Source organism: Rana temporaria (assembly GCF_905171775.1).
Source record: "Rana temporaria chromosome 4 unlocalized genomic scaffold, aRanTem1.1 chr4z, whole genome shotgun sequence".
Lineage (NCBI taxonomy): Eukaryota > Metazoa > Chordata > Amphibia > Anura > Ranidae > Rana > Rana temporaria.
The window spans coordinates 23,305-47,719 of NW_024404463.1; the positions used below are offsets into that span (position 1 = coordinate 23,305).

The window sequence follows — 24,415 nt, forward strand, 5'->3', positions numbered from 1 at the left end:
ATGTCCCTTCCTCCTCATCTCCCTTTCTCCTCATCTCCCTTCCTCCTCATCTCCCTTCCTCCTCATCTCCCTTCCTCCTCATCTCCTCATCTCCCTTCCTCCTCATCTCCCTTCCTCCTCATCTCCCTTTCTCCTCATCTCCCTTCCTCCTTATCTCCCTTCCTCCTCATCTCCCTTCCTCCTCATCTCCCTTCCTCCTCATCTCCTCATCTCCCTTCCTCCTCATCTCCCTTCCTCCTCATCTCCCTTCCTCCTCATCACCCTTCCTCCTCATCTCCCTTCCTCCTCATCTCCCTTCCTCCTCATCTCCCTTCCTCCTCATCTCCTCATCTCCCTTCCTCCTCATCTCCCTTCCTCCTCATCTCCCTTCCTCCTCATCTCCCTCCCTCCTCATCTCCCTTTCTCCTCATCTCCCTTCCTCCTCATCTCCTCATCTCCCTTCCTCCTCATCTCCCTTCCTCCTCATCTCCCTTTCTCCTCATCTCCCTTCCTCCTCATCTCCCTTCCTCCTAATCTCCCTTCCTCCTCATCTCCCTTCCTCCTCATCTCCCTTTCTCCTCATCTCTCTTCCTCCTCATCTCCCTTCCTCCTCATCTCCTCATCTCCCTTCCTCCTCATCTCCCTTCCTCCTCATCTCCCTTTCTCCTCATCTCCCTTCCTCCTCATCTCCCTTTCTCCTCATCTCCCTTTCTCCTCATCTCCCTTCCTCCTCATCTCCTCATCTCCCTTTCTCCTCATCTCCCTTCCTCCTCATCTCCCTTCCTCCTCATCTCCCTTCCTCCTCATCTCCCTTTCTCCTCATCTCTCTTCCTCCTCATCTCCCTTCCTCCTCATCTCCTCATCTCCCTTCCTCCTCATCTCCCTTCCTCCTCATCTCCCTTTCTCCTCATCTCCCTTTCTCCTCATCTCCCTTCCTCCTCATCTCCCTTCCTCCTCATCTCCCTTCCTCCTCATCTCCCTTCCTCCTCATCTCCCTTCCACCTCATCTCCTTTCCTCCTCATCTCCCTTTCTCCTCATCTCCCTTCCTCCTCATCTCCCTTTCTCCTCATCTCCCTTCCTCCTCATCACCCTTCCTCCTCATCTCCCTTCCTCCTCATCTCCCTTCCTCCTCATCTCCCTTCCTCCTCATCACCTCATCTCCCTTCCTCCTCATCTCCCTTTCTCCTCATCTCCCTTCCTCCTCATCTCCCTTCCTCCTCATATCCCTTCCTCCTCATCTCCCTTCCTCCTCTTCTCCCTTCCTCTTCATCTCCCTTCCTCCTCATCTCCCTTTCTCCTCATCTCCCTTCCTCCTCATCTCCCTTCCTCCTCATCTCCCTTCCTCCTCATCTCCCTTTCTCCTCATCTCCTCATCTCCCTTCCTCCTCATCTCCTCATCTCCCTTCCTCCTCATCTCCCTTCCTCCTCATCTCCCTTCCTCCTCATCTCCCTTCCTCCTCATCTCCCTTCCTCCTTATCTCCCCTTCTCATCATCTCCCTTCCTCCTCATCTCCCTTCCTCCTCATCTCCCTTCCTCCTCATCTCCCTTCCTCCTCATCTCCCTTCCTCCTCATCTCCCTTCCTCCTCATCTCCCTTCCTCCTCATCTCCCTTTCTCCTCATCTCCCTTCCTCCTCATCACCCTTCCTCCTCATCTCCCTTTCTCCTCATCTCCCTTCCTCCTCATCTCCCTTCCTCCTCATCTCCCTTCCTCCTCATCTCCCTTCCTCCTCATCTCCCTTTCTCCTCATCTCCCTTCCTCCTCATCTCCTCATCTCCCTTCCTCCTCATCTCCCTTCCTCCTCATCTCCCTTTCTCCTCATCTCCCTTCCTCCTTATCTCCCTTCCTCCTCATCTCCCTTCCTCCTCATCTCCCTTCCTCCTCATCTCCTCATCTCCCTTCCTCCTCATCTCCCTTCCTCCTCATCTCCCTTCCTCCTCATCACCCTTCCTCCTCATCTCCCTTCCTCCTCATCTCCCTTCCTCCTCATCTCCCTTCCTCCTCATCTCCTCATCTCCCTTCCTCCTCATCTCCCTTCCTCCTCATCTCCCTTCCTCCTCATCTCCCTCCCTCCTCATCTCCCTTTCTCCTCATCTCCCTTCCTCCTCATCTCCTCATCTCCCTTCCTCCTCATCTCCCTTCCTCCTCATCTCCCTTTCTCCTCATCTCCCTTCCTCCTCATCTCCCTTTCTCCTCATCTCCCTTCCTCCTCATCTCCTCATCTCCCTTCCTCCTCATCTCCCTTCCTCCTAATCTCCCTTCCTCCTCATCTCCCTTCCTCCTCATCTCCCTTTCTCCTCATCTCTCTTCCTCCTCATCTCCCTTCCTCCTCATCTCCTCATCTCCCTTCCTCCTCATCTCCCTTCCTTCTCATCTCCCTTTCTCCTCATCTCCCTTCCTCCTCATCTCCCTTTCTCCTCATCTCCCTTTCTCCTCATCTCCCTTCCTCCTCATCTCCTCATCTCCCTTTCTCCTCATCTCCCTTCCTCCTCATCTCCCTTCCTCCTCATCTCCCTTCCTCCTCATCTCCCTTTCTCCTCATCTCTCTTCCTCCTCATCTCCCTTCCTCCTCATCTCCTCATCTCCCTTCCTCCTCATCTCCCTTCCTCCTCATCTCCCTTTCTCCTCATCTCCCTTTCTCCTCATCTCCCTTCCTCCTCATCTCCCTTCCTCCTCATCTCCCTTCCTCCTCATCTCCCTTCCTCCTCATCTCCCTTCCACCTCATCTCCTTTCCTCCTCATCTCCCTTTCTCCTCATCTCCCTTCCTCCTCATCTCCCTTTCTCCTCATCTCCCTTCCTCCTCATCACCCTTCCTCCTCATCTCCCTTCCTCCTCATCTCCCTTCCTCCTCATCTCCCTTCCTCCTCATCACCTCATCTCCCTTCCTCCTCATCTCCCTTTCTCCTCATCTCCCTTCCTCCTCATCTCCCTTCCTCCTCATATCCCTTCCTCCTCATCTCCCTTCCTCCTCTTCTCCCTTCCTCTTCATCTCCCTTCCTCCTCATCTCCCTTTCTCCTCATCTCCCTTCCTCCTCATCTCCCTTCCTCCTCATCTCCCTTCCTCCTCATCTCCCTTTCTCCTCATCTCCTCATCTCCCTTCCTCCTCATCTCCTCATCTCCCTTCCTCCTCATCTCCCTTCCTCCTCATCTCCCTTCCTCCTCATCTCCCTTCCTCCTCATCTCCCTTCCTCCTTATCTCCCCTTCTCATCATCTCCCTTCCTCCTCATCTCCCTTCCTCCTCATCTCCCTTCCTCCTCATCTCCCTTCTTTCTCATCTCCCTTCCTCCTCATCTCCCTTCCTCCTCATCTCCCTTCCTCCTCATCTCCCTTTCTCCTCATCTCCCTTCCTCCTCATCACCCTTCCTCCTCATCTCCCTTTCTCCTCATCTCCCTTCCTCCTCATCTCCCTTCCTCCTCATCTCCCTTCCTCCTCATCTCCCTTTCTCCTCATCTCCCTTCCTCCTCATCTCCCTTCCTCCTCATCTCCCTTCCTCCTCATCTCCCTTCCTCCTCATCTCCTCATCTCCCTTCCTCCTCATCTCCCTTCCTCCTCATCTCCCTTTCTCCTCATCTCCCTTCCTCCTCATCTCCCTTCTTCCTCATCTCCTCATCTCCCTTCCTCCTCATCTCCTCATCTCCCTTCCTCCTCATCTCCCTTCCTCCTCATCTCCCTTTCTCCTCATCTCCCTTCCTCCTCATCACCCTTCCTCCTCATCTCCCTTCCTCCTCATCTCCCTTCCTCCTCATCTCCCTTCCTCCTCATCTCCCTTGAGATAGGAATGTCCATCATTCACCTTCCTTGCCTCACAGAAGTCGATCGTCTCACCATCCCCGATCATCACACAGAGAAATGACATTATATCCTCACACCGACACTCATGAACTTTACTGCTTACCTGGGACATTTCAGTCAAACACAGTCCGGCTCCTCTAGGGCAGAGGTCATCACCCCCGTCCTGCAGGGCCCAGTAACAGGCCAGGTTTGCAGGATAACTGAAATACATGACAGGTGATATCATTTGCTGCTCAGTGATTGCATCTCCCCAAGGTAATACATAAAACCTGGCCTGTTAGTGGGTCCTGCAGGATAGGAGATGACCGCTGCTCTAGAACACCGCACCTTAAAGTGATACTAAACACACAGTGTAATGTACTGTGCCTGGAAAAAGTATTCATACCCCTTAAGATTTCCCACAATTTGTCATGTTACATCCAAAAACATAAATGTATTTTATTGGGATTTTATGTGAGAGGCAAAGTGTCACATAATTGTGAAGTGGAAGGAAAATGATACAAATAAATCTGTGAGAAGTGTGGGGGGAGGGGCATTTGTATAACGCCCCCTTTACTCTGATAACTAAAATCTAGGGGAACCAATCGCCTTCAGAAGTCACCTGATTAGTAAATAGAGTCACCTGTGTGTCATGTCATCTCAGTATAAATACAGCTGTTCTGTGAAGCCCTCAGAGGTTTGTTAGAGAACCTTAGTGAACAAACAGCATCATGAAGGCCAAGGAACACACCAGACAGGTCAGGGATAAAGTTGTGGAGAAGTATAAAGCAGGGTGAGGTTATAAGAAGATCTCCCGGAGCTTCTGTTCAATCCATCATCGGAAAATGGAACGAGTATGGCACAACCGCAAACCTACCAAGACATGGCCGTCCACCTAAACTGACCGGGTCGGGCAAGGAGAGCATTCATCAGAGAAGCAGCCAAGAGGCCCATGGTAACTCTGGAGGAGCTTCACAGCTCAGGGGGGAGAATCTGTCCACAGGACAACTATTAGTGGTCTCTCCACAAATCTGCCCTTTATGGAAGAGTGACAAGAAGAAAGACATTGGAGAAAGAAAGACATAAGAAGTCCTGTTTGTAGTTTGTGAGAAGCCATGTGGGGGAGGGGACACAGCAATCATGTGGGGGAGGGGACACAGCAAACATGTGGAAGAAGGTGCTCTGGTCACATGACACCAAAATTCAACTAGCAAAACGCTACGTGACCGAGGCTCTGATAGGTTTCCATGGATATGGAAAGGCCACATATGGAACATTCAGCCCTCCAGTCCCTGGCCAATGGGAAGCCCACATGTACACAACATCACAATGAATCCACAAGGTTGGCTCTACTGCAGCAAATGGTTTTTCCAAGAAATATATAAAGAGGTTAATGTGATGAGCCAGTTCCCTGCTTGTATGTAGTCAGCCAGGACATGGCAACCCTCTGGACACCGCGTGACACCTGTGGCTACCATAGCGCAGAAAGGCTCATAAGCACAAATGAAACATTGATCAATGTACTAGAAGGTTCTATACCATTGTGGACACCAAGCACGGGTTCTTCCCTCAGAAGGTTCAGTATGACACATTTTATGAGACCTGCCATCATGGATACACCACAAGAGTGAAAGTACCTCAGTGGTCACCCAACCACCCTGAAATAATGGAGCAGTACCATACTGACCACCTGCCTCTTATCTTCATAACCTTACCAGCCCTTTTATTAGTGACATGCCTATACTGTGCATGTCAATTGCTTCCTCCAATCTGGAACTAGGAACCAGGTATAATAGCTTGAGTATTGCACCCAAGGACTAGACAACACTAGCTTAGGTGCAAACTGGAACTGACCTTATTGTAAATTCACACAGAAAATATACCATGCAAGATCAGGTAACAGCTTGAACACATTATCATAGACAATTAGCACATCTAAGGAACAGCCAACATAAACATACACAGTACGCTAGTAATGTTCTCAGTACATGTCTGCAATGCATTGCCTTAGGATCAGATTTGGGGTTAGGGCTGGGTTTGGGGATAGGGTTGGAGTTAGGGTTTGGGTTGGGGTTAAGTTTGGGGTTAGGGTTGGGTTTGGGGATGGGGTTGGGGTTAGAGTTAGGGTCAGTACTTGAGTTGGAGTTAGGGTTGGGGTTAAGGGTGGGGTTTGGGTTGGTATTAAGGTTAGGATTGAGGAAAGGATTGGAGTTAGGGTTAGAGTTAGTGCTTGAGTTGTAGTTATCGTTAAGGATGGGGCTTGGGTTGGGATTAGGGTTAGTGTTGGGTTTGGGGATGGGATTGGGGTTAGGGTTAGTGCTTGAGTTGGAGTAAGGGTTGGGACTAAGGTTAGGGTTTGAGTTGGGATTAGGGTTGGGTTTGGGGTTGGGGTTAGAGTAGTTAGGGTTTGAGTTAGGGTTGGGGTTAAGGTTGGGATTTGGGGATGGGTTTGGGGTTAGGGGTAAAGTTAGGGTAAATGTTGGAGTTAGGTTTGGGGTTAAGGTTAGGGTTTGGGTTGGGATTAGGGTTGGGGTTAGGGTTAGAGTTAGGTTTAGTTCTTGAGTTGGAGTAAGGTTTGGGACTAAGGTTAGGGTTTGAGTTGGGATAAGGGTTGGGTTTGGGGTTGGGGTTAGAGTAGTTAGGGTTTGAGTTAGGGTTGGGGTTAAGGTTGGGATTTGGGGATGGGTTTGGGGTTAGGGGTAAAGTTAGGGTAAATGTTGGAGTTAGGTTTGGGGTTAAGGTTAGGGTTTGGGTTGGGATTAGGGTTGGGGTTAGGGTTAGAGTTAGGTTTAGTTCTTGAGTTGGAGTAAGGGTTGGGACTAAGGTTAGGGTTTGAGTTGGGATAAGGGTTGGGTTTGGGGTTGGGGTTAGAGTAGTTAGGGTTTGAGTTAGGGTTGGGGGTTAAGGTTGGGATTTGGGGATGGGTTTGGGGTTAGGGGTAAAGTTAGGGTAAATGTTGGAGTTAGGTTTGGGGTTAAGGTTAGGGTTTGGGTTGGGATTAGGGTTGGGGTTAGGGTTAGAGTTAGGTTTAGTTCTTGAGTTGGAGTAAGGTTTGGGACTAAGGTTAGGGTTTGAGTTGGGATAAGGGTTGGGTTTGGGGTTGGGGTTAGAGTAGTTAGGGTTTGAGTTAGGGTTGGGGTTAAGGTTGGGATTTGGGGATGGGTTTGGGGTTAGGGGTAAAGTTAGGGTAAATGTTGGAGTTAGGTTTGAGGTTAAGGTTAGGGTTAGGGTTGGGATTAGGGTTGGGGTTAGGTTTAGAGTTAGGTTTAGTTCTTGAGTAGGGTTGGGGTTAAGGTTGGGGTTGAGGTTGGGTTTGGGGATGGTGTTGGGGTTAGGGGTAGAGTTAGGGTAATGCTGGAGTTGGAGTTAGTGTTGGGTTTCGGATTGGGGTTTGGATTAGGTTTGGGGTAGGAAAGAATTTGGTTTCTAGTTATCACCAATGTCTTTGGTTTTATATTAAAACAAAAACGAAATAATCATATACAAAAAACAAAGTTTTAGATTTTAAAAGGACACATTTTGCTGAAATTGAGACATTTCTAAAAATTGAATTGGAAGGTTGGAGTAAAATGGCTGGTGAGAGAGGCCTGTCCGGGTACACTACACCCATTGAGGCTGGTGAGAGAGGCCTGTCCGGGTACACTACACCCATTGAGGCTGGTGAGAGAGGCCTGTCCGGGTACACTACACCCATTGAGGCTGGTGAGAGAGGCCTGTCCAGGTACACTACACCCATTGAGGCTGGTGAGAGAGGCCTGTCCGGGTACACTACACCCATTGAGGCTGGTGAGAGAGGCCTGTCCGGGTACACTACACCCATTGAGGCTGGTGAGAGAGGCCTGTCCGGGTACACTACACCCATTGAGGCTGGTGAGAGAGGCCTGTCCGGGTACACTACACCCATTGAGGCTGGTGAGAGAGGCCTGTCCGGGTACACTACACCCATTGAGGCTGGTGAGAGAGGCCTGTCCGGGTACACTACACCCATTGAGGCTGGTGAGAGAGGCCTGTCCGGGTACACTACACCCATTGAGGCTGGTGAGAGAGGCCTGTCCGGGTACACTACACCCATTGAGGCTGGTGAGAGAGGCCTGTCCGGGTACACTACACCCATTGAGGCTGGTGAGAGAGGCCTTTCCGGGTACACTACACCCATTGAGGCTGGTGAGAGAGGCCTGTCCGGGTACACTACACCCATTGAGGCTGGTGAGAGAGGCCTGTCCGGGTACACTACACCCATTGAGGCTGGTGAGAGAGGCCTTTCCGGGTACACTACACCCATTGAGGCTGGTGAGAGAGGCCTGTCCGGGTACACTACACCCATTGAGGCTGGTGAGAGAGGCCTGTCTGGGTACACTACACCCATTGAGGCTGGTGAGAGAGGCCTGTCCGGGTACACTACACCCATTCCAGCTGGTGAGAGAGGCCTGTCCGGGTACACTACACCCATTGAGGCTGGTGAGAGAGGCCTGTCCGGGTACACTACACCCATTGAGGCTGGTGAGAGAGGCCTGTCTGGGTACACTACACCCATTGAGGCTGGTGAGAGAGGCCTGTCCGGGTACACTACACCCATTGAGGCTGGTGAGAGAGGCCTGTCCGGGTACACTACACCCATTCCAGCTGGTGAGAGAGGCCTGTCCGGGTACACTACACCCATTGAGGCTGGTGAGAGAGGCCTGCCCGGGTACACTACACCCATTCCGGCTGGAGTGGTGATAAAGAAAGTATTGTTGGAAGCAGGACTGTTTCCCTGTTACACCTGAATCTGCGATCTCCACCATCGCTAAACCTCGACTCTTCACCAAGCTTTATTGTTTTTACCCGGCTGGGAAATAAAGAGCACAGAAAAGAGCACCTGTTGTGTGGACATTCCGTTACTACAACTTTCACCCCTAGACATCAGAGAAACATGAGGTAACACGCCGCCCAAAACACACCAGCAGCTCCTTCGGGGGTGGTGCTACAATTATATCCCCTATTTTGTCTGAGCCAAGGGAGGGGAGCAGAGGAACGGATCTGCCTGAGCCAAGGGAGGGGAGCAGAGGAGCGGATATGCCTGAGCCAAGGGAGGGGAGCAGAGGAATGGATCTGCCTGAGCTGAGGGAGGGGAGCAGAGGAACAGATGTGCTGAGCCAAGGGAGGGGAGCAGAGGAACAGATCTGCCTGAGCCAAGGGAGGGAAGCAGAGGAGAGGATCTGCCTGAGCCGAGGGAGGGGAGCAGAGGAATGGATCTGCCCGAGCTGAGGGAGGGGAGCAGAGGAACAGATGTGCTGAGCCAAGGGAGGGGAGCAGAGGAACAGATCTGCCTGAGCCAAGGGAGGGAAGCAGAGGAGAGGATCTGCCTGAGCCAAGGGAGGGGAGCAGAGGAACAGATCTGCCTGAGCCAAGGGAGGGAAGCAGAGGAGAGGATCTGCCTGAGCCGAGGGAGGGGAGCAGAGGAACGGATCTGCCTGAGCTGAGGGAGGGGAGCAGAGGAATGAATCTATTATCTGTGGCTTCAGAATGTGTGAGAGACGCAGAAGATGGGAGATCAGATCTATTATCAGCTCTTGAGGAAGGAAAAGCCAGAGTCTCCACATCACAAGATACAGAATTCTGCACTCACCTAATTAGCAGCAAGAACTGTGGAGAAAATCTTTCTCAAACCCCATAGAACTGTATCTCACTTCGGGGGCATTTATCAATTTCTGTGCAAAGGAAATGCTAAACCCGGGCAATGAGACAGATAATGAGACAGATAATGACAGATTATGAGAGATAGCGAGACAGATAAAGAGACAGATAATGACAGATTATGAGACAGTTTATAAGAGATAAAGAGACAGATAATGAGACAGATTATGAGACAGTTTATAAGAGATAAAGAGACAGATAATGAGACAGATTATGAGACAGTTTATAAGAGATAAAGAGACAGATAATGAGAGATAAAGAGATAACATTGTACATTGTCTGGGGTCAGTTTCGGGGGGATCATCCATGGAATTTCTGACTAGTGGTCTTTCCCGCTCCTCAGTGTGGATTCGGAGATGTTGGTGGAAGAAGGTTTCTCGGTGGTCAGCGTTGACGCCAGCGATAAGATGCTGAAATACGCCCTGAAGACGCGCTGGAACCGGAGGAAAGAGCCGGCATTCGATCGATGGGGTATGGATTATGCTCTATACAGAAAACGTTCAGCCATGTCTGTGTCCTCTGCCCGTGTCCTCTGCCCGTGTCTTGTGTCCGTGTCCTCTGTCCGTGTCCTCTGTCTGTGTCCTCTGTCTGTGTCCTTTGTGTCCTCTGTCCATGATCTCTGTCCGTGTCCTGTGTCCGTGTCCTCTGTCCGTGTCCTCTGTCTGTGTCCTCTGTCTGTGTCCTTTGTGTCCTCTGTCCATGTTCTCTGTCCGTGTCCTGTGTCCGTGTTCTCTGTCCGTGTCCTTTGTCCGTGTCCTCTGTCCGTGTCCTGTGTCCGTGTTCTCTGTCCGTGTCCTCTGTCCGTGTCCTCTGTCCGTGTCCTGTGTCCGTGTTCTCTGTCCGTGTCCTCTGTCCGTGTCCTTTGTCCGTGTCCTGTGTCCGTGTCCTCTGTCCATGTCCTGTGTCCGTGTTCTCTGTCTGTGTCCTCTGTCCGTGTCCTCTGTCTGTGTCCTGTGTCCGTGTCCTCTGTCCGTGTCCTCTGTCCGTGTCCTGTGTCCGTGTCCTCTGTCCGTGTCCTCAGTCTGTGACCTCTGTCTGTCCTCTGTCTGTGTCCTCTGTCCGTGTCCTCTGTCTGTGTCCTGTGTCCGTGTCCTCTGTTCGTGTAATCTGTCTGTGACCTCTGTCTGTCCTCTGTCCATGTCCTCTGTCCGTGTCCTCTGTCCGTGTCCTCTGTCTGTGTCATGTGTCCTTTGTCTGTGTCCTCTGTCTGTGTCCTCTGTCCATGTCCTTTGTCCGTGTCCTCTGTCTGTGTCCTCTGTCCCTGTCTGTGTCCTCTGTCCGAGTCCTGTGTCTGTGTCCTCTGTCTGTGTCTTCTGTCCTCTGTCTGTGTCCTGTGTCTGTGTTCTCTGTCCGTGTCCTTTGTCCATGTATTCTGTCCGTGTCCTGTGTCCGTGTTCTCTGTCCGTGTCCTCTGTCTGTGTCCTGTGTCCGTGTCCTCTGTCCGTGTCCTCTGTCTGTGTCCTCTGTCTGTGTCCTCTGTCCGTGTCCTGTGTCCGTGTTCTCTGTCCGTGTCCTCTGTCTGTGTCCTCTGTCTGTGTCCTGTGTCCGTGTCCTTTGTCCGTGTCCTGTGTCTGTGTCCTCTGTTCGTGTCCTGTGTCCGTGTTCTCTGTCCGTGTCTTCTGTCCGTGTCCTCTGTCTGTGTCCTGTGTCCGTGTCCTCTGTCCGTGTCCTGTGTCTGTGTCCTCTGTCCTTGTCCTCTGTCTGTGTCCTGTGTCCTTTGTCTGTTTCCTCTGTCCGAGTCCTGTGTCTGTGTCCTCTGTCTGTGTCTTCTGTCCTCTGTCTGTGTCCTGTGTCCGTGTCCTCTGTCCGAGTCCTGTGTCTGTGTCCTCTGTCTGTGTCTTCTGTCCTCTGTCTGTGTCCTGTGTCTGTGTCCTCTGTCCGTGTCCTGTGTCTGTGACCTCTGTCCATGTCCTCTGTCCATGTCCTCTGTCTGTCCCTGTCCTCTGTCCGTGTCCTGTGTCTGTGTCCTCTGTCCGTGTCCTCTATCTGTGTCCTCTGTCTGTCCTGTGTCTGTGTCCTGTGTCCTCTGTCTGTCCTCTGTCCTCTGTCTGTCCTCTGACTGTGTCCTCTGTCCCTGTCTGTGTCCTCTGTCCGAGTCCTGCATCTGTGTCCTCTGTCTGTGTCTTCTGTCCTCTGTGTCCTGTGTCTGTGTTCTCTGTCCGTGTCCTTTGTCCGTGTCCTCTGTCCGTGTCCTGTGTCCGTGTCCTCTGTCTGTGTCCTCTGTCCGTGTCCTCTGTCTGTGTCATTTGTGTCCTCTGTCCGTGTCCTCTGTCCATGTCCTCTGTCCGTGTCCTGTGTCCGTGTTCTCTGTCCGTGTCCTCTGTCCATGTCCTCTGTCTGTGTCCTGTGTCCATGTCCTTTGTCCGTGTCCTGTGTCCGTGTCCTGTGTCCGTGTCCTTTGTCCGTGTTCTCTGTCTGTGACCTCTGTCTGTCCTCTGTCCGTGTCCTCTGTCCGTGTCCTCTGTCCGTGTCCTCTGTCTGTGTCCTGTGTCCTTTGTCTGTGTCCTCTGTCTGTGTCCTCTGTCCGTGTCCTCTGTCTGTGTCCTGTGTCCGTGTCCTCTGTCCGTGTCCTCTGTCTGTGTCCTCTGTCCGTGTCCTGTGTCCGTGTTCTCTGTCCGTGTCCTCTGTCCATGTCCTCTGTCTGTGTCCTGTGTCCATGTCCTCTGTCCGTGTCCTGTGTCCGTGTCCTGTGTCCGTGTCCTTTGTCCGTGTTCTCTGTCTGTGACCTCTGTCTGTCCTCTGTCCGTGTCCTCTGTCTGTGTCCTCTGTCTGTGTCCTGTGTCCTCTGTCCGTGTCCTGTGTCTGTGTCCTCTGTCTGTGTCCTCTGTCCGTGTCCTCTGTCCGTGTCCTCTGTCTGTGTCCTCTGTCCGTGTCCTCTGTCTGTGTCCTGTGTCCGTGTCCTGTGTCCGTGTCCTCTGTCCGTGTCCTCTGTCTGTGACCTCTGTCTGTCCTCTGTCCATGTCCTCTGTCCGTGTCCTTTGTATGTGTCATGTGTCCTTTGTCTGTTTCCTCTGTCTGTGTCCTCTATCCGTGTCCTCTGTCCGTGTCCTCTATCTGTGTCCTCTGTCTGTCCTGTGTCTGTGTCCTGTGTCTGTGTCCTCTGTCCATGTCCTGTGTCTGTGTCCTCTGTCTGTCCTCTGTCTCTGTCCTCTGTCTGTCCTCTGTCTGTGTCCTCTGTCTGTGTCCTCTGTCCCTGTCTATGTCCTCTGTCCGAGTCCTGCATCTGTGTCCTCTGTCTGTGTCTTCTGTCCTCTGTCTGTGTCCTGTGTCCATGTCCTCTGTCTGTGTCCTTTGTCCGTGTCCTCTGTCCGTGTCCTGTGTCCGTGTCCTGTGTCCGTGTCCTCTGTCTGTGTCCTTTGTGTCCTCTGTCCGTGTTCTCTGTCCGTGTCCTTTGTCCGTGTCCTCTGTCCGTGTCCTGTGTCTGTGTTCTCTGTCCATGTCCTCTGTCCGTGTTCTCTGTCCGTGTCCTCTGTCTGTGTCCTCTGTCCGTGTCCTGTGTCCGTGTTCTCTGTCCGTGTCCTTTGTCCCTCTGTCCGTGTCCTGTGTCCGTGTTCTCTGTCCGTGTCCTTTGTCCGTGTCCTCTGTCCGTATTCTCTATCCGTGTTCTCTGTCCGTGTCCTGTGTCCTCTGTCCGTGTCCTCTGTCTGTGTCCTCTGTCTGTGTCCTCTGTCCGTGTCCTGTGTCCGTGTTCTCTGTCCGTGTCCTTTGTCCGTGTCCTCTGTCTGTATTCTCTATCCGTGTTCTCTGTCCGTGTCCTCTGTCCGTGTCCTGTGTCTGTGTCCTTTGTCTGTGTCCTTTGTCTGTGTCCTCTGTCTGTGTCCTCTGTCCGTGTCCTGTGTCCGTGTTCTCTGTCTGTGTCCTTTGTCCGTGTCCTGTGTCCGTGTCCTCTGTCCGTGTCCTGTGTTCTCTGTCCGTGTCCTCTGTCTGTGTCCTGTGTCCGTGTCCTCTGTCCGTGTCCTCTGTCTGTGTCCTCTGTCTGTGTCCTCTGTCCGTCTCCTGTGTCTGTGTTCTCTGTCCGTGTCCTTTGTCCATGTTCTCTGTCTGTGTCCTCTGTCCGTGTCCTCTGTCTGTATCCTGTGTCCGTGTCCTTTGTCTGTGTCCTCTGTCCGTGTCCTCTGTCTGTCTCCTCTGTCTGTGTCCTCTGTCTGTGTCCTTTGTCCGTGTCCTGTGTCCGTGTCCTCTGTCCGTGTCCTGTGTCCGTGTTCTCTGTCCATGTCCTCTGTCCGTGTCCTCTGTCTGTATCCTGTGTCCGTGTCCTCTGTCTGTGTCCTCTGTCTGTGTCCTTTGTCTGTGTCCTCTGTCCGTGTCCTCTGTCCGTGTCCTGTCTCCGTGTTCTCTGTCCGTGTTCTCTGTCCGTGTCCTCTGTCCGTGTCCTCTGTCTGTGTCCTGTGTCCTTTGTCCGTGTCCTCTGTCTGTATCTTCTGTCCTCTGTCTGTGTCCTGTGTCCGTGTCCTCTGTCTTTGTCCTGTGTCCTTGGTCTGTGTCCTCTGTCTGTGTCCTCTGACCCTGTCTGTGTCCTCTGTCTGTGTCCTCTGTCCCTGTCTGTGTCCTCTGTCCGAGTCCTGTGTCTGTGTCCTCTGTCTGTGTCCTGTGTCCGTGTTCTCTGTCCGTGTCCTTTGTCCATGTCCTCTGTCCGTGTCCTCTGTCCGTGTCCTGTGTTCTCTGTCCGTGTTCTCTGTCTGTGTCCGTGTCCTCTGTCCGTGTCCTCTGTCTGTGTCCTCTGTCTGTGTCCTCTGTCCGTCTCCTGTGTCTGTGTTCTCTGTCCGTGTCCTTTGTCCATGTTCTCTGTCTGTGTCCTCTGTCCGTGTCCTTTGTCCGTGTCCTGTGTCCGTGTCCTCTGTCCGTGTCCTGTGTCCGTGTTCTCTGTCCATGTCCTCTGTCCGTGTCCTCTGTCTGTATCCTGTGTCCGTGTCCTTTGTCTGTGTCCTGTGTCCGTGTCCTCTGTCCATGTCCTGTCTCCGTGTTCTCTGTCCATGTTCTCTGTCCGTGTCCTGTGTCCTCTGTCCGTGTCCTCTGTCTGTGTCCTGTGTCCTTTGTCCGTGTCCTCTGTCTGTATCTTCTGTCCTCTGTCTGTGTCCTGTGTCCGTGTCCTCTGTCTTTGTCCTGTGTCCTTTGTCTGTGTCCTCTGTCTGTGTCCTCTGTCCCTGTCTGTGTCCTCTGTCTGTGTCCTCTGTCCCTGTCTGTGTCCTCTGTCCGAGTCCTGTGTCTGTGTCCTCTGTCTGTGTCCTGTGTCCGTGTTCTCTGTCCGTGTCCTTTGTCCATGTCCTCTGTCCATGTCCTCTGTCTGTGTCCTGTGTCCTTTGTCCGTGTCCTATGCACGTGTCCTCTGTCTGTGTCCTGTGTCCTTTGTCCGTGTCCTATGCACGTGACCTCTGTCTGTGTCCTCTGTCCGTGTCCTCTGTCTGTGTCCTCTGTCTGTGTCCTGTGTCCTTTGTCTGTGTCCTCTGTCTGTGTCCTCTGTCCGTGACCTCTGTCCGTGTCCTCTGTCTGTGTCCTCTGTCTGTGTCCTCTGTCCGAGTCCTGCATCTGTGTCCTCTGTCTGTGTCTTCTGTCTTCTGTCTGTGTCCTGTGTCTGTGTCCTCTATCCGTGTCCTGTGTCCTCTGTCTGTCCTCTGTCCATGTCCTCTGTCTGTGTCCTCTGTCCGTGTCCTGTGTCTGTGTCCTCTGTCCGTGTCCTCTGTCTGTGTCCTCTGTCTGTCCTGTGTCTGTGTCCTGTGTCTGTGTCCTCTGTCCCTGTCTGTGTCCTCTGTCTGTGTCCTCTGTCTGTCCCTTGTCTGTGTCCTGTGTCTGTGTCCTGTGTCTGTGTCCTCTGTCTGTCCTCTGTCTGTGTCCTCTGTCCCTGTCTGTGTCCTCTGTCTGTGTCCTCTGTCTGTCCTGTGTCTGTGTCCTGTGTCTGTGTCCTCTGTCTGTCCTCTGTCGTGTCCTCTGTCTGTGTCCTCTGTCCCTGTCTGTGTCCTCTGTCCGTGTTATCTGTCCTCTGTCCTTTGTCCGTGTCCTCTGTCCGTGTCCTGTGTCCGTGTCCTCTGTCCGTGTCCTCTGTCTGTGTCCTGTGTCCGTGTTCTCTGTCCGTGTCCTTTGTCCGTGTCCTCTGTCCGTGTCCTGTGTCCGTGTTCTCTGTCCATGTCCTCTGTCTGTGTCCTGTGTCCGTGTTCTCTGTCCGTGTCCTCTGTCTGTGTCCTCTGTCTGTGTCCTCTGTCTGTGTCCTCTGTCCGTGTCCTGTGTCCGTGTTCTCTGTCCGTGTCCTTTGTCCGTGTCCTCTGTCTGTATTCTCTATCCGTGTTCTCTGTCCGTGTCCTCTGTCCGTGTCCTGTGTCTGTGTCCTTTGTCTGTGTCCTTTGTCTGTGTCCTCTGTCTGTGTCCTCTGTCCGTGTCCTGTGTCCGTGTTCTCTGTCTGTGTCCTTTGTCCGTGTCCTGTGTCCGTGTCCTCTGTCCGTGTCCTGTGTTCTCTGTCCGTGTCCTCTGTCTGTGTCCTGTGTCCGTGTCCTCTGTCCGTGTCCTCTGTCTGTGTCCTCTGTCTGTGTCCTCTGTCCGTCTCCTGTGTCTGTGTTCTCTGTCCGTGTCCTTTGTCCATGTTCTCTGTCTGTGTCCTCTGTCCGTGTCCTCTGTCTGTATCCTGTGTCCGTGTCCTTTGTCTGTGTCCTCTGTCCGTGTCCTCTGTCTGTCTCCTCTGTCTGTGTCCTTTGTCCGTGTCCTGTGTCCGTGTCCTCTTTCTGTGTCCTGTGTCCGTGTTCTCTGTCCATGTCCTCTGTCCGTGTCCTCTGTCTGTATCCTGTGTCCGTGTCCTCTGTCTGTGTCCTCTGTCTGTGTCCTTTGTCTGTGTCCTCTGTCCGTGTCCTCTGTCCGTGTCCTGTCTCCGCGTTCTCTGTCCGTGTTCTCTGTCCGTGTCCTGTGTCCTCTGTCCGTGTCCTCTGTCTGTGTCCTGTGTCCTTTGTCCGTGTCCTCTGTCTGTATCTTCTGTCCTCTGTCTGTGTCCTGTGTCCGTGTCCTCTGTCTTTGTCCTGTGTCCTTGGTCTGTGTCCTCTGTCTGTGTCCTCTGACCCTGTCTGTGTCCTCTGTCTGTGTCCTCTGTCCCTGTCTGTGTCCTCTGTCCGAGTCCTGTGTCTGTGTCCTCTGTCTGTGTCCTGTGTCCGTGTTCTCTGTCCGTGTCCTTTGTCCATGTCCTCTGTCCGTGTCCTCTGTCCGTGTCCTGTGTTCTCTGTCCGTGTCCTCTGTCTGTGTCCTCTGTCCGTCTCCTGTGTCTGTGTTCTCTGTCCGTGTCCTTTGTCCATGTTCTCTGTCTGTGTCCTCTGTCCGTGTCCTTTGTCCGTGTCCTGTGTCCGTGTCCTCTGTCCGTGTCCTGTGTCCGTGTTCTCTGTCCATGTCCTCTGTCCGTGTCCTCTGTCTGTATCCTGTGTCCGTGTCCTTTGTCTGTGTCCTGTGTCCGTGTCCTCTGTCCATGTCCTGTCTCCGTGTTCTCTGTCCATGTTCTCTGTCCGTGTCCTGTGTCCTCTGTCCGTGTCCTCTGTCTGTGTCCTGTGTCCTTTGTCCGTGTCCTCTGTCTGTATCTTCTGTCCTCTGTCTGTGTCCTGTGTCCGTGTCCTCTGTCTTTGTCCTGTGTCCTTTGTCTGTGTCCTCTGTCTGTGTCCTCTGTCCCTGTCTGTGTCCTCTGTCTGTGTCCTCTGTACCTGTCTGTGTCCTCTGTCCGAGTCCTGTGTCTGTGTCCTCTGTCTGTGTCCTGTGTCCGTGTTCTCTGTCCGTGTCCTTTGTCCATGTCCTCTGTCCATGTCCTCTGTCTGTGTCCTGTGTCCTTTGTCCGTGTCCTATGCACGTGACCTCTGTCTGTGTCCTGTGTCCTTTGTCCGTGTCCTATGCACGTGACCTCTGTCTGTGTCCTCTGTCCGTGTCCTCTGTCTGTGTCCTCTGTCTGTGTCCTGTGTCCTTTGTCTGTGTCCTCTGTCTGTGTCCTCTGTCCGTGACCTCTGTCCGTGTCCTCTGTCTGTGTCCTCTGTCTGTGTCCTTTGTCTGTGTCCTCTGTCCGTGTCCTCTGTCTGTGTCCTCTGTCCCTGTCTGTGTCCTCTGTCCGAGTCCTGCATCTGTGTCCTCTGTCTGTGTCTTCTGTCTTCTGTCTGTGTCCTGTGTCTGTGTCCTCTATCCGTGTCCTGTGTCCTCTGTCTGTCCTCTGTCCATGTCCTCTGTCTGTGTCCTCTGTCCGTGTCCTGTGTCTGTGTCCTCTGTCCGTGTCCTCTGTCTGTGTCCTCTGTCTGTCCTGTGTCTGTGTCCTGTGTCTGTGTCCTCTGTCCCTGTCTGTGTCCTCTGTCTGTGTCCTCTGTCTGTCCCTTGTCTGTGTCCTGTGTCTGTGTCCTCTGTCTGTCCTCTGTCGTGGTCCTCTGTCTGTGTCCTCTGTCCCTGTCTGTGTCCTCTGTCTGTGTCCTCTGTCTGTCCTGTGTCTGTGTCCTGTGTCTGTGTCCTGTGTCTGTGTCCTCTGTCTGTCCTCTGTCGTGTCCTCTGTCTGTGTCCTCTGTCCCTGTCTGTGTCCTCTGTCCGTGTTCTCTGTCCTCTGTCCTTTGTCCGTGTCCTCTGTCTGTGTCCTGTGTCCGTGTCCTCTGTCCGTGTCCTCTGTCTGTGTCCTGTGTCCTCTGTCCTTTGTCTGTGTCCTCTGTCTGTGTCCTCTGTCCGTGTTCTGTGTCCGTGTTCTCTGTCTGTGTCCTCTGTCCGTGTCCTCTGTCTGTATCCTGTGTCCGTGTCCTTTGTCTGTGTCCTGTGTCCGTGTTCTCTGTCCGTGTTCTCTGTCCGTGTCCTGTGTCCTCTGTCCGTGTCCTCTGTCTGTGTCCTGTGTCCTGTGTCCCTGTCCTCTGTCCATGTCCTCTGTCCTTGTCCTCTGTCCATGTCCTCTGTCCGTGTCCTCTGTCCGTGTCCTCTGTCCCTGTCCTCTGTCCTTGTCCTCTGTCCCTGTCCTCTGTCTGTGTCCTGTGGTGGCAAAATAGGCCGTACGCAGAGCACAGCGCCATTTTGCCCTGTGCTATAAAGCACAGAATCCAGTCTTAATGAAATAATGCTTATTTAAGCTAAATAGATTCACTCACCATCATTCTCTGCCATTCATACAAAGAGACACCACCACCAGCCTGTTCTCATATCATTCTGCCAGCATGACTGCCATTCCTGGCTCAGCCAAGCCCCCTTTATTTACCCAAAACAGGAAGTGCTCACTGCACCCATTAAACACCTCCCTCATGGGAGTGGTTAACACATGATGTTCCACTGACACAGCTAACACCATATAAGGACGTTCCTTCTAACAGGAAGTCCCATAGAATACATGAATAGAATAAAATACAATGGATACAATACAATGCATAGAAGTACATACAATGCTGCTAAAGGCTTATGGGCGTGGCAGGGAGTGCCCCCCCTGCCTCTAACCGATCATAAGCTCTCATATTAATCGCCTGATAGAATCCTAATCTGCGCCATTCCATAGAATAATGCATATCCAGATTATACCCTTATTAAGGTGGAAAGGAAGCTATCTACAGGCGTACGCTACGAATCCCAAGCCCTGCTGATCAGACAAGACCCAGATAAGAGCGCACATCTGTCCATAACCACTAGTGTGCCCGCGGAGTGAGCGCATCCCCTCCCCAACGATCGTCTGTGCTAAATGCACAGAGGGCCCCTCGTTAGCGGACATATACCCACGCCGCAAACATCACACTCCAACCTCAAGACATTTTCTACTACCAGACGAGATTCAACCAGCCTCAGACTGCCCCAGTCAGTTCTATTTAGAGCGGGTTGTGGCAGTACTAAGACTGGGTGCCATTATGACAATACATATTAAATACATCTTCAAATTTCCACCACAGTCCTCTGTCCGTGTCCTCTGTGCGTGTCCTCTGTGCGTGTCCTCTGTCCCTGTCCTCTGTCTGTATCCTCTGTCCGTGTCCTGTCTGTCCTCTGTCTGTGTCCTCTGTCCGTGTCCTCTGTGGGTGTCCTCTGTGCGTGTCCTCTGTCCCTGTCCTCTGTCCGTGTCCTCTGTCCGTGTCCTGTCTGTCCTCTGTCTGTGTCCTCTGTCCGTGTCCTGTCTGTCCTCTGTGTCCTCTGTCCATGTCCTGTCTGTCCTCTGTCTGTGTCCTCTGTCCGTGTCCTGTCTGTCCTCTGTCTGTGTCCTCTGTCTGTCCTCTGTCTGTGTCCTCTGTCCGTGTCCTCTGTTGTGTCCTCTGTCCATGTTCTCTGTCCATGTCCTCTGTCCCTGTCCTCTGTCTGTGTCTTTGGACAGAGGACACGGACAGAGGACAGGGACAGAGGACAGGGACAGAGGACACGGACAGAGGACACAGACAGAGGACACGGACAGAGGACAGGGACAGAGGACACGGACAGAGGACAGTCTGTGTCCTGTCTGTCCTCTGTCTGTGTCCTCTGTCCGTGTCCTCTGTCGTGTCCTCTGTCTGTCCTCTGTATGTGTCCTCTGTCCATGTCCTGTCTGTCCTCTGTCTGTCCTCTGTCATGTCCTCTGTCCGTGTCCTCTATCTGTCCTCTGTCGTGTCCTCTGTCCGTGTCCTCTGTCCGTGTCATCTGTTGTGTCCTCTGTCTGTCCCTGTCCTCTGTCCATGTCTTCTGGCCGTGTCCTCTGTCCGTGTCCTCTGTCTGTCCTCAGTCTGTGTCCTCTGTCCCTGTCCTCTGTCGTGTCCTCTGTCCCTGTCCTCTGTCCATGTCCTCTGCCCGTGACCTCTGTCTGTCTCCTCTGTCTGAGTCCTGTGTCTGTGTCCTCTGTCCGTGTCCTGTGTCTGTGTCCTGTGTCTGTGTCCTCTGTCCATGTCCTCTGTCTGTCCTCTGTCCGTGTCCTCTGTCCGTGTCATCTGTCGTGTCCTCTGTCGTATCCTCTGTCTGTGTCCTCTGTCAGGTGTCTTGTGTCTGTGTCCTCTGTCCGTATCCTCTGTCCGTGTCCTCTGTCTGTCCTCTGTCCGTGTCCTCTCTCTGTGTCCTCTGTCTGTGTCCTCTTTCTGTCCTCTGTCTGTGTCCTCTGTCTGTGTCCTCTTTCTGTCCTCTGTCTGTGTCCTCTGTCTGTCCTGTCTGTCCTCTGTCATGTCCTCTGTCTGTCCTCTGTCCATGTCCTCTGTCTGAGTCCTCTGTCCCTGTCCTCTGTCCGTGTCCTCTGTCTGTGTCCTCTGTCCGTGTCCTCTGTCCGTGTCCTCTGTCTGTCCTCTGTTCATGTCCTCTGTCGTGTCCTCTGTCTGTCCTGTGTCTGTGTCCTCTGTCTGTCCTCTGTCTGTGTCCTCTGTCCGTGTCTTCTGTCGTGTCCTCTGTCTGTGTCTGTGTCCTCTGTCATCTGTCTGTGTCCTCAGTCTGTGTCCTCTGTTCTCTGTCCTCTGTCCTCTGTCTGTGTATGTGTCCTCTGTCATCTGTCTGTGTCCTCTGTCTGTGTCCTCTGTCTGTGTCCTCTGTCCTCTGTCTGTGTCCTCTGTACTCTGTGTCTTCTGTCTCTGTCCCATGTCTGTGTCCTCTGTCGTGTCCTCTGTCTGTGTCTGTGTCCTCTGTCCTCTGTCTGTGTCCTCTGTACTCTGTGTCCTCTGTCTGTGTCCTCTGTCCTCTGTCTGTGTCCTCTGTCCTCTGTCTGTGTCCTCTGTACTCTGTGTCCTCTGTCTGTGTCCTCTGTCCTCTGTCTGTGTCCTCTGTCCTCTGTCTGTGTCCTCTGTCTCTGTCCTCATCATTTCTCTGTATGTTGCAGTGATTGAGGAGGGAAATTGGCTGACTCTGGACCGGGACGTCACTCCTCCGGGGCGGGGATTTGATGCTGTTATTTGTCTGGGGAATTCATTCGCTCATCTTCCCGACTTTAAAGGTAATTTCCTAACAATCTGCTGACCTCTGACCTCTGTAATGTGTGCCCCCCCCCCCCGGGCCGGACCACCAACATTCCCCAGGAGCATCTCACCGAGCCCTTCAGTGCATCCACTTTTATTATAACACTCCGACAAATAGACATCCCCCATCCCACAAAGAGACATCCCCATCCAGCAAAGAGACATCCCCCTACAGCAAAGAGACATCCCCATCCAGCAAAGAGACATCCCCATCCAGCAAAGAGACATCCCCATGCAGCAAAGAGACAGCCCTGTGACGGTATCGGTATGATATCCCCGTCAACGTTCCCTTCTTCCCATAACGACAATCACCCCAATATTCCACGAGGAGGGATATCCCTGGAATCGCCCAGAAAGCCACACATGAGACAAGCTTACTGCTGGAACAAGACACCTTATTGACACAAAAACTCAGCTTATATGTGGTTACAGCCTGTTAGGAACGCCCCCCTCACACAGTGGGGTTTCCCTTACAGATTATAGGAGACAAGTCGGAGCCGACCATGCAGACATGTTTCTTTAGATAAAGACATCAGCGGAGTTAATTACTAGGTGTAACAGCCTGACCACAATGAAGCAATCAGAATAATTAACATGAGCCCCTTATCTAATCATTGTAAACAGTAAGGCCGGTCTCCTTCCCACACACAATAAATCAATTACCATTTGAACTAGGGAGCTGGCTGAGGAAGGGTCATTAACATGTCAATAGCTTGTGACACATGAACCAAGCAGGGAGATTTACACTGACATCCTTCACAAGCCCCATCCAGAAAAGAGACAGCCCCATCCCACAAAGAGACATCCCCATCCAGCAAAGAGACATCCCCATCCAGCAAAGAGACATCCCCATCCAGCAAAGAGACGTCCCCATCCAGCAAAGAGACATCCCCATCCCACAAAGAGACATCCCCATCCAGCAAAGAGACATCCCCATCCAGCAAAGAGACAGCCCCATCCAGCAAAGAGACGTCCCCATCCAGCAAAGAGACATCCCCATCCAGCAAAGAGACAGCCCCATCCAGAAAAGAGACAGCCCCATCCCACAAAGAGACATCCCCATCCAGCAAAGAGACATCCCCATCCAGCAAAGAGACATCCCCATCCAGCAAAGAGACGTCCCCATCCAGCAAAGAGACAGCCCCATCCCACAAAGAGACATCCCCATCCAGCAAAGAGACGTCCCCATCCAGCAAAGAGACATCCCCATCCAGCAAAGAGACATCCCCATCCAGCAAAGAGACAGCCCCATCCAGCAAAGAGACATCCCCATCCAGCAAAGAGACGTCCAAGTATACCACATCCACAGCCACGCCTCTGTCCAGGGTTTTACTTACCTCTACATAAAAGGAAATCAGGTTTGTCTGACAACTTCTGTCTTTCATGACTCCATGCTGTCTGCTGCTTAAATAATTTTTTTCCAGCAAGAGCTCATCCATGTGTCTTTTATTAAACGTTCCAGTATCTTCCCAACTATAGAAGTTAGACTACCAGGTCTATAGTTACTTGGTAAAGACTTTGTTCCCTTTTTAAATATGGGCACCACATTGGCCCTGCGCCAATCCAGTGGTACTATTCCTGTCATTAATGAGTCCCTAAATATTAGATACAGTGGCTTTGAAATGACAGAGCTCAACTCACCTAGGATCCGCAGGTAGATGCTGTAACGGAATGACCCGGGACACCCAGAGACTTTGTGAGGATGGGGGATACTCCTGTGTCAGCGTCACTGATAACTCTTGGGTCTGAGTCCACCCTGTGCCCTTTGGGCATGGGGTGGCAAGTGAATCATAATTCATGTATTACATGAGATGGGACATCACTGATAGTTCGTATTGCGGGATTTTGAGATACTGCACGATGTTGGTTAATTGTGACCCTAACCAGTCAATAGTGACTCATTCTATGATTAGCCCTGACTAGTGACATGCTAATTGAGTCAGGGCCTGGAAGACATTTCATTGTCCCTTGTGTAAAGGTGTTAATCCAGGTCTGCTCCCAGACCTCTAATTATGTATGATAAATACTGTTTATGTGTGGAATGTACTTGTCGGAGACAGAACGTCTGCCTAGGGAACTCAGTGTGTGATGGTGTTTTGTTTGTTATGCTGTTAATGAAGGAATGTGCAGTGATTAAATCATGATAATTATAGGCCGGCGCCGACACGTCTAGAATGTTTAGTAATTAGCCTAGGTGTGTGATTAGGGGGGTGGAGAACTCATTGTCCCTTTGAATAATGTCACATGATTGTAACTGCATAAAAAGCTGAGAAGAAACCATTAAAGGAGTCATTACATTTGGAACAAGTACAGAGCTGTGTCTCGTCTTGATTCTGGGAAAATGGGAGGCCTGCTGATTTGTCTGTGTGTCAAATGAGCTGTCGTGGATGGGATGGAAGGTCGTAAACGGTGGTGACCGTTACAGATGCCATCAGGTCCAGGTGCTTTATCCACCTTTATTCTGTCTAAATATTTCTGGACCAGATCACTTTTGAGCCATTGTGGATTTGGGGCTGTGTCACTCCCACCCCCATTTTGGACATGAGCCCCTCCCCCATGCTCCATTGTATACACAGAGCTGAAGAAAGCATTTAATAAATTTGCCTTCTCTTTGTCCCCAGTCACCCACTCTAGATTATTTTGTAAGGGGCCTACATGCTCAGACTTCACCTTTTTACTATTAATATATTTGAAGAATTTGTCCTATTTTTGCAATCTGTCGTTCGTTTTGAATTTTTGCATCCTTGATTTCCTTTTTACATATTCCGTTATATTCTTTATAACATTTAAACGACACTAGTGTTCCTTCATTTTTAGATTTTTTAAAGGCTATTTTCTTCTTGTTTATAGCTTTTTTAACTTTGACCGTGAGCCACATAGGTTTTATTTTTAGCCTTTTAAACTTATTGCCCATGGGAACATACTTTGCAGTGAGGTTCCACACAGTCTTTTTGAAGAATTCCCATTTCTGTTCTGTGTTCATCGGTGCCAATAGTCCCTCCCAGTCCAAGTCCTGGAGAGCAGCCCTCATCCTTGGAAAATAGTTTTAATATTTCCTGTATGTATTTCTTGCTTATAGTTAACATTAAATGGAATCATGTTATGATCACTGCTACCCAGGTGTTCCTTTATCTGAAC

The 24,415-nt window shown here is 51.8% G+C and overlaps 1 protein-coding gene across 2 annotated transcripts in view; it reads left to right on the plus strand.

The window, feature by feature from the left end:
- GNMT (glycine N-methyltransferase) overlaps positions 1-24,415 on the plus strand; it is a 61,106-nt gene that overhangs the window by 23,157 nt on the left and 13,534 nt on the right. For both annotated transcript variants that reach the window (XM_040334331.1, XM_040334332.1), the window contains exons 2-3: positions 9,775-9,902; positions 21,142-21,255. In XM_040334331.1, coding sequence (XP_040190265.1) covers positions 9,775-9,902; positions 21,142-21,255 — 242 coding nt within the window. The remainder of the gene's footprint in view (positions 1-9,774; positions 9,903-21,141; positions 21,256-24,415) is intronic.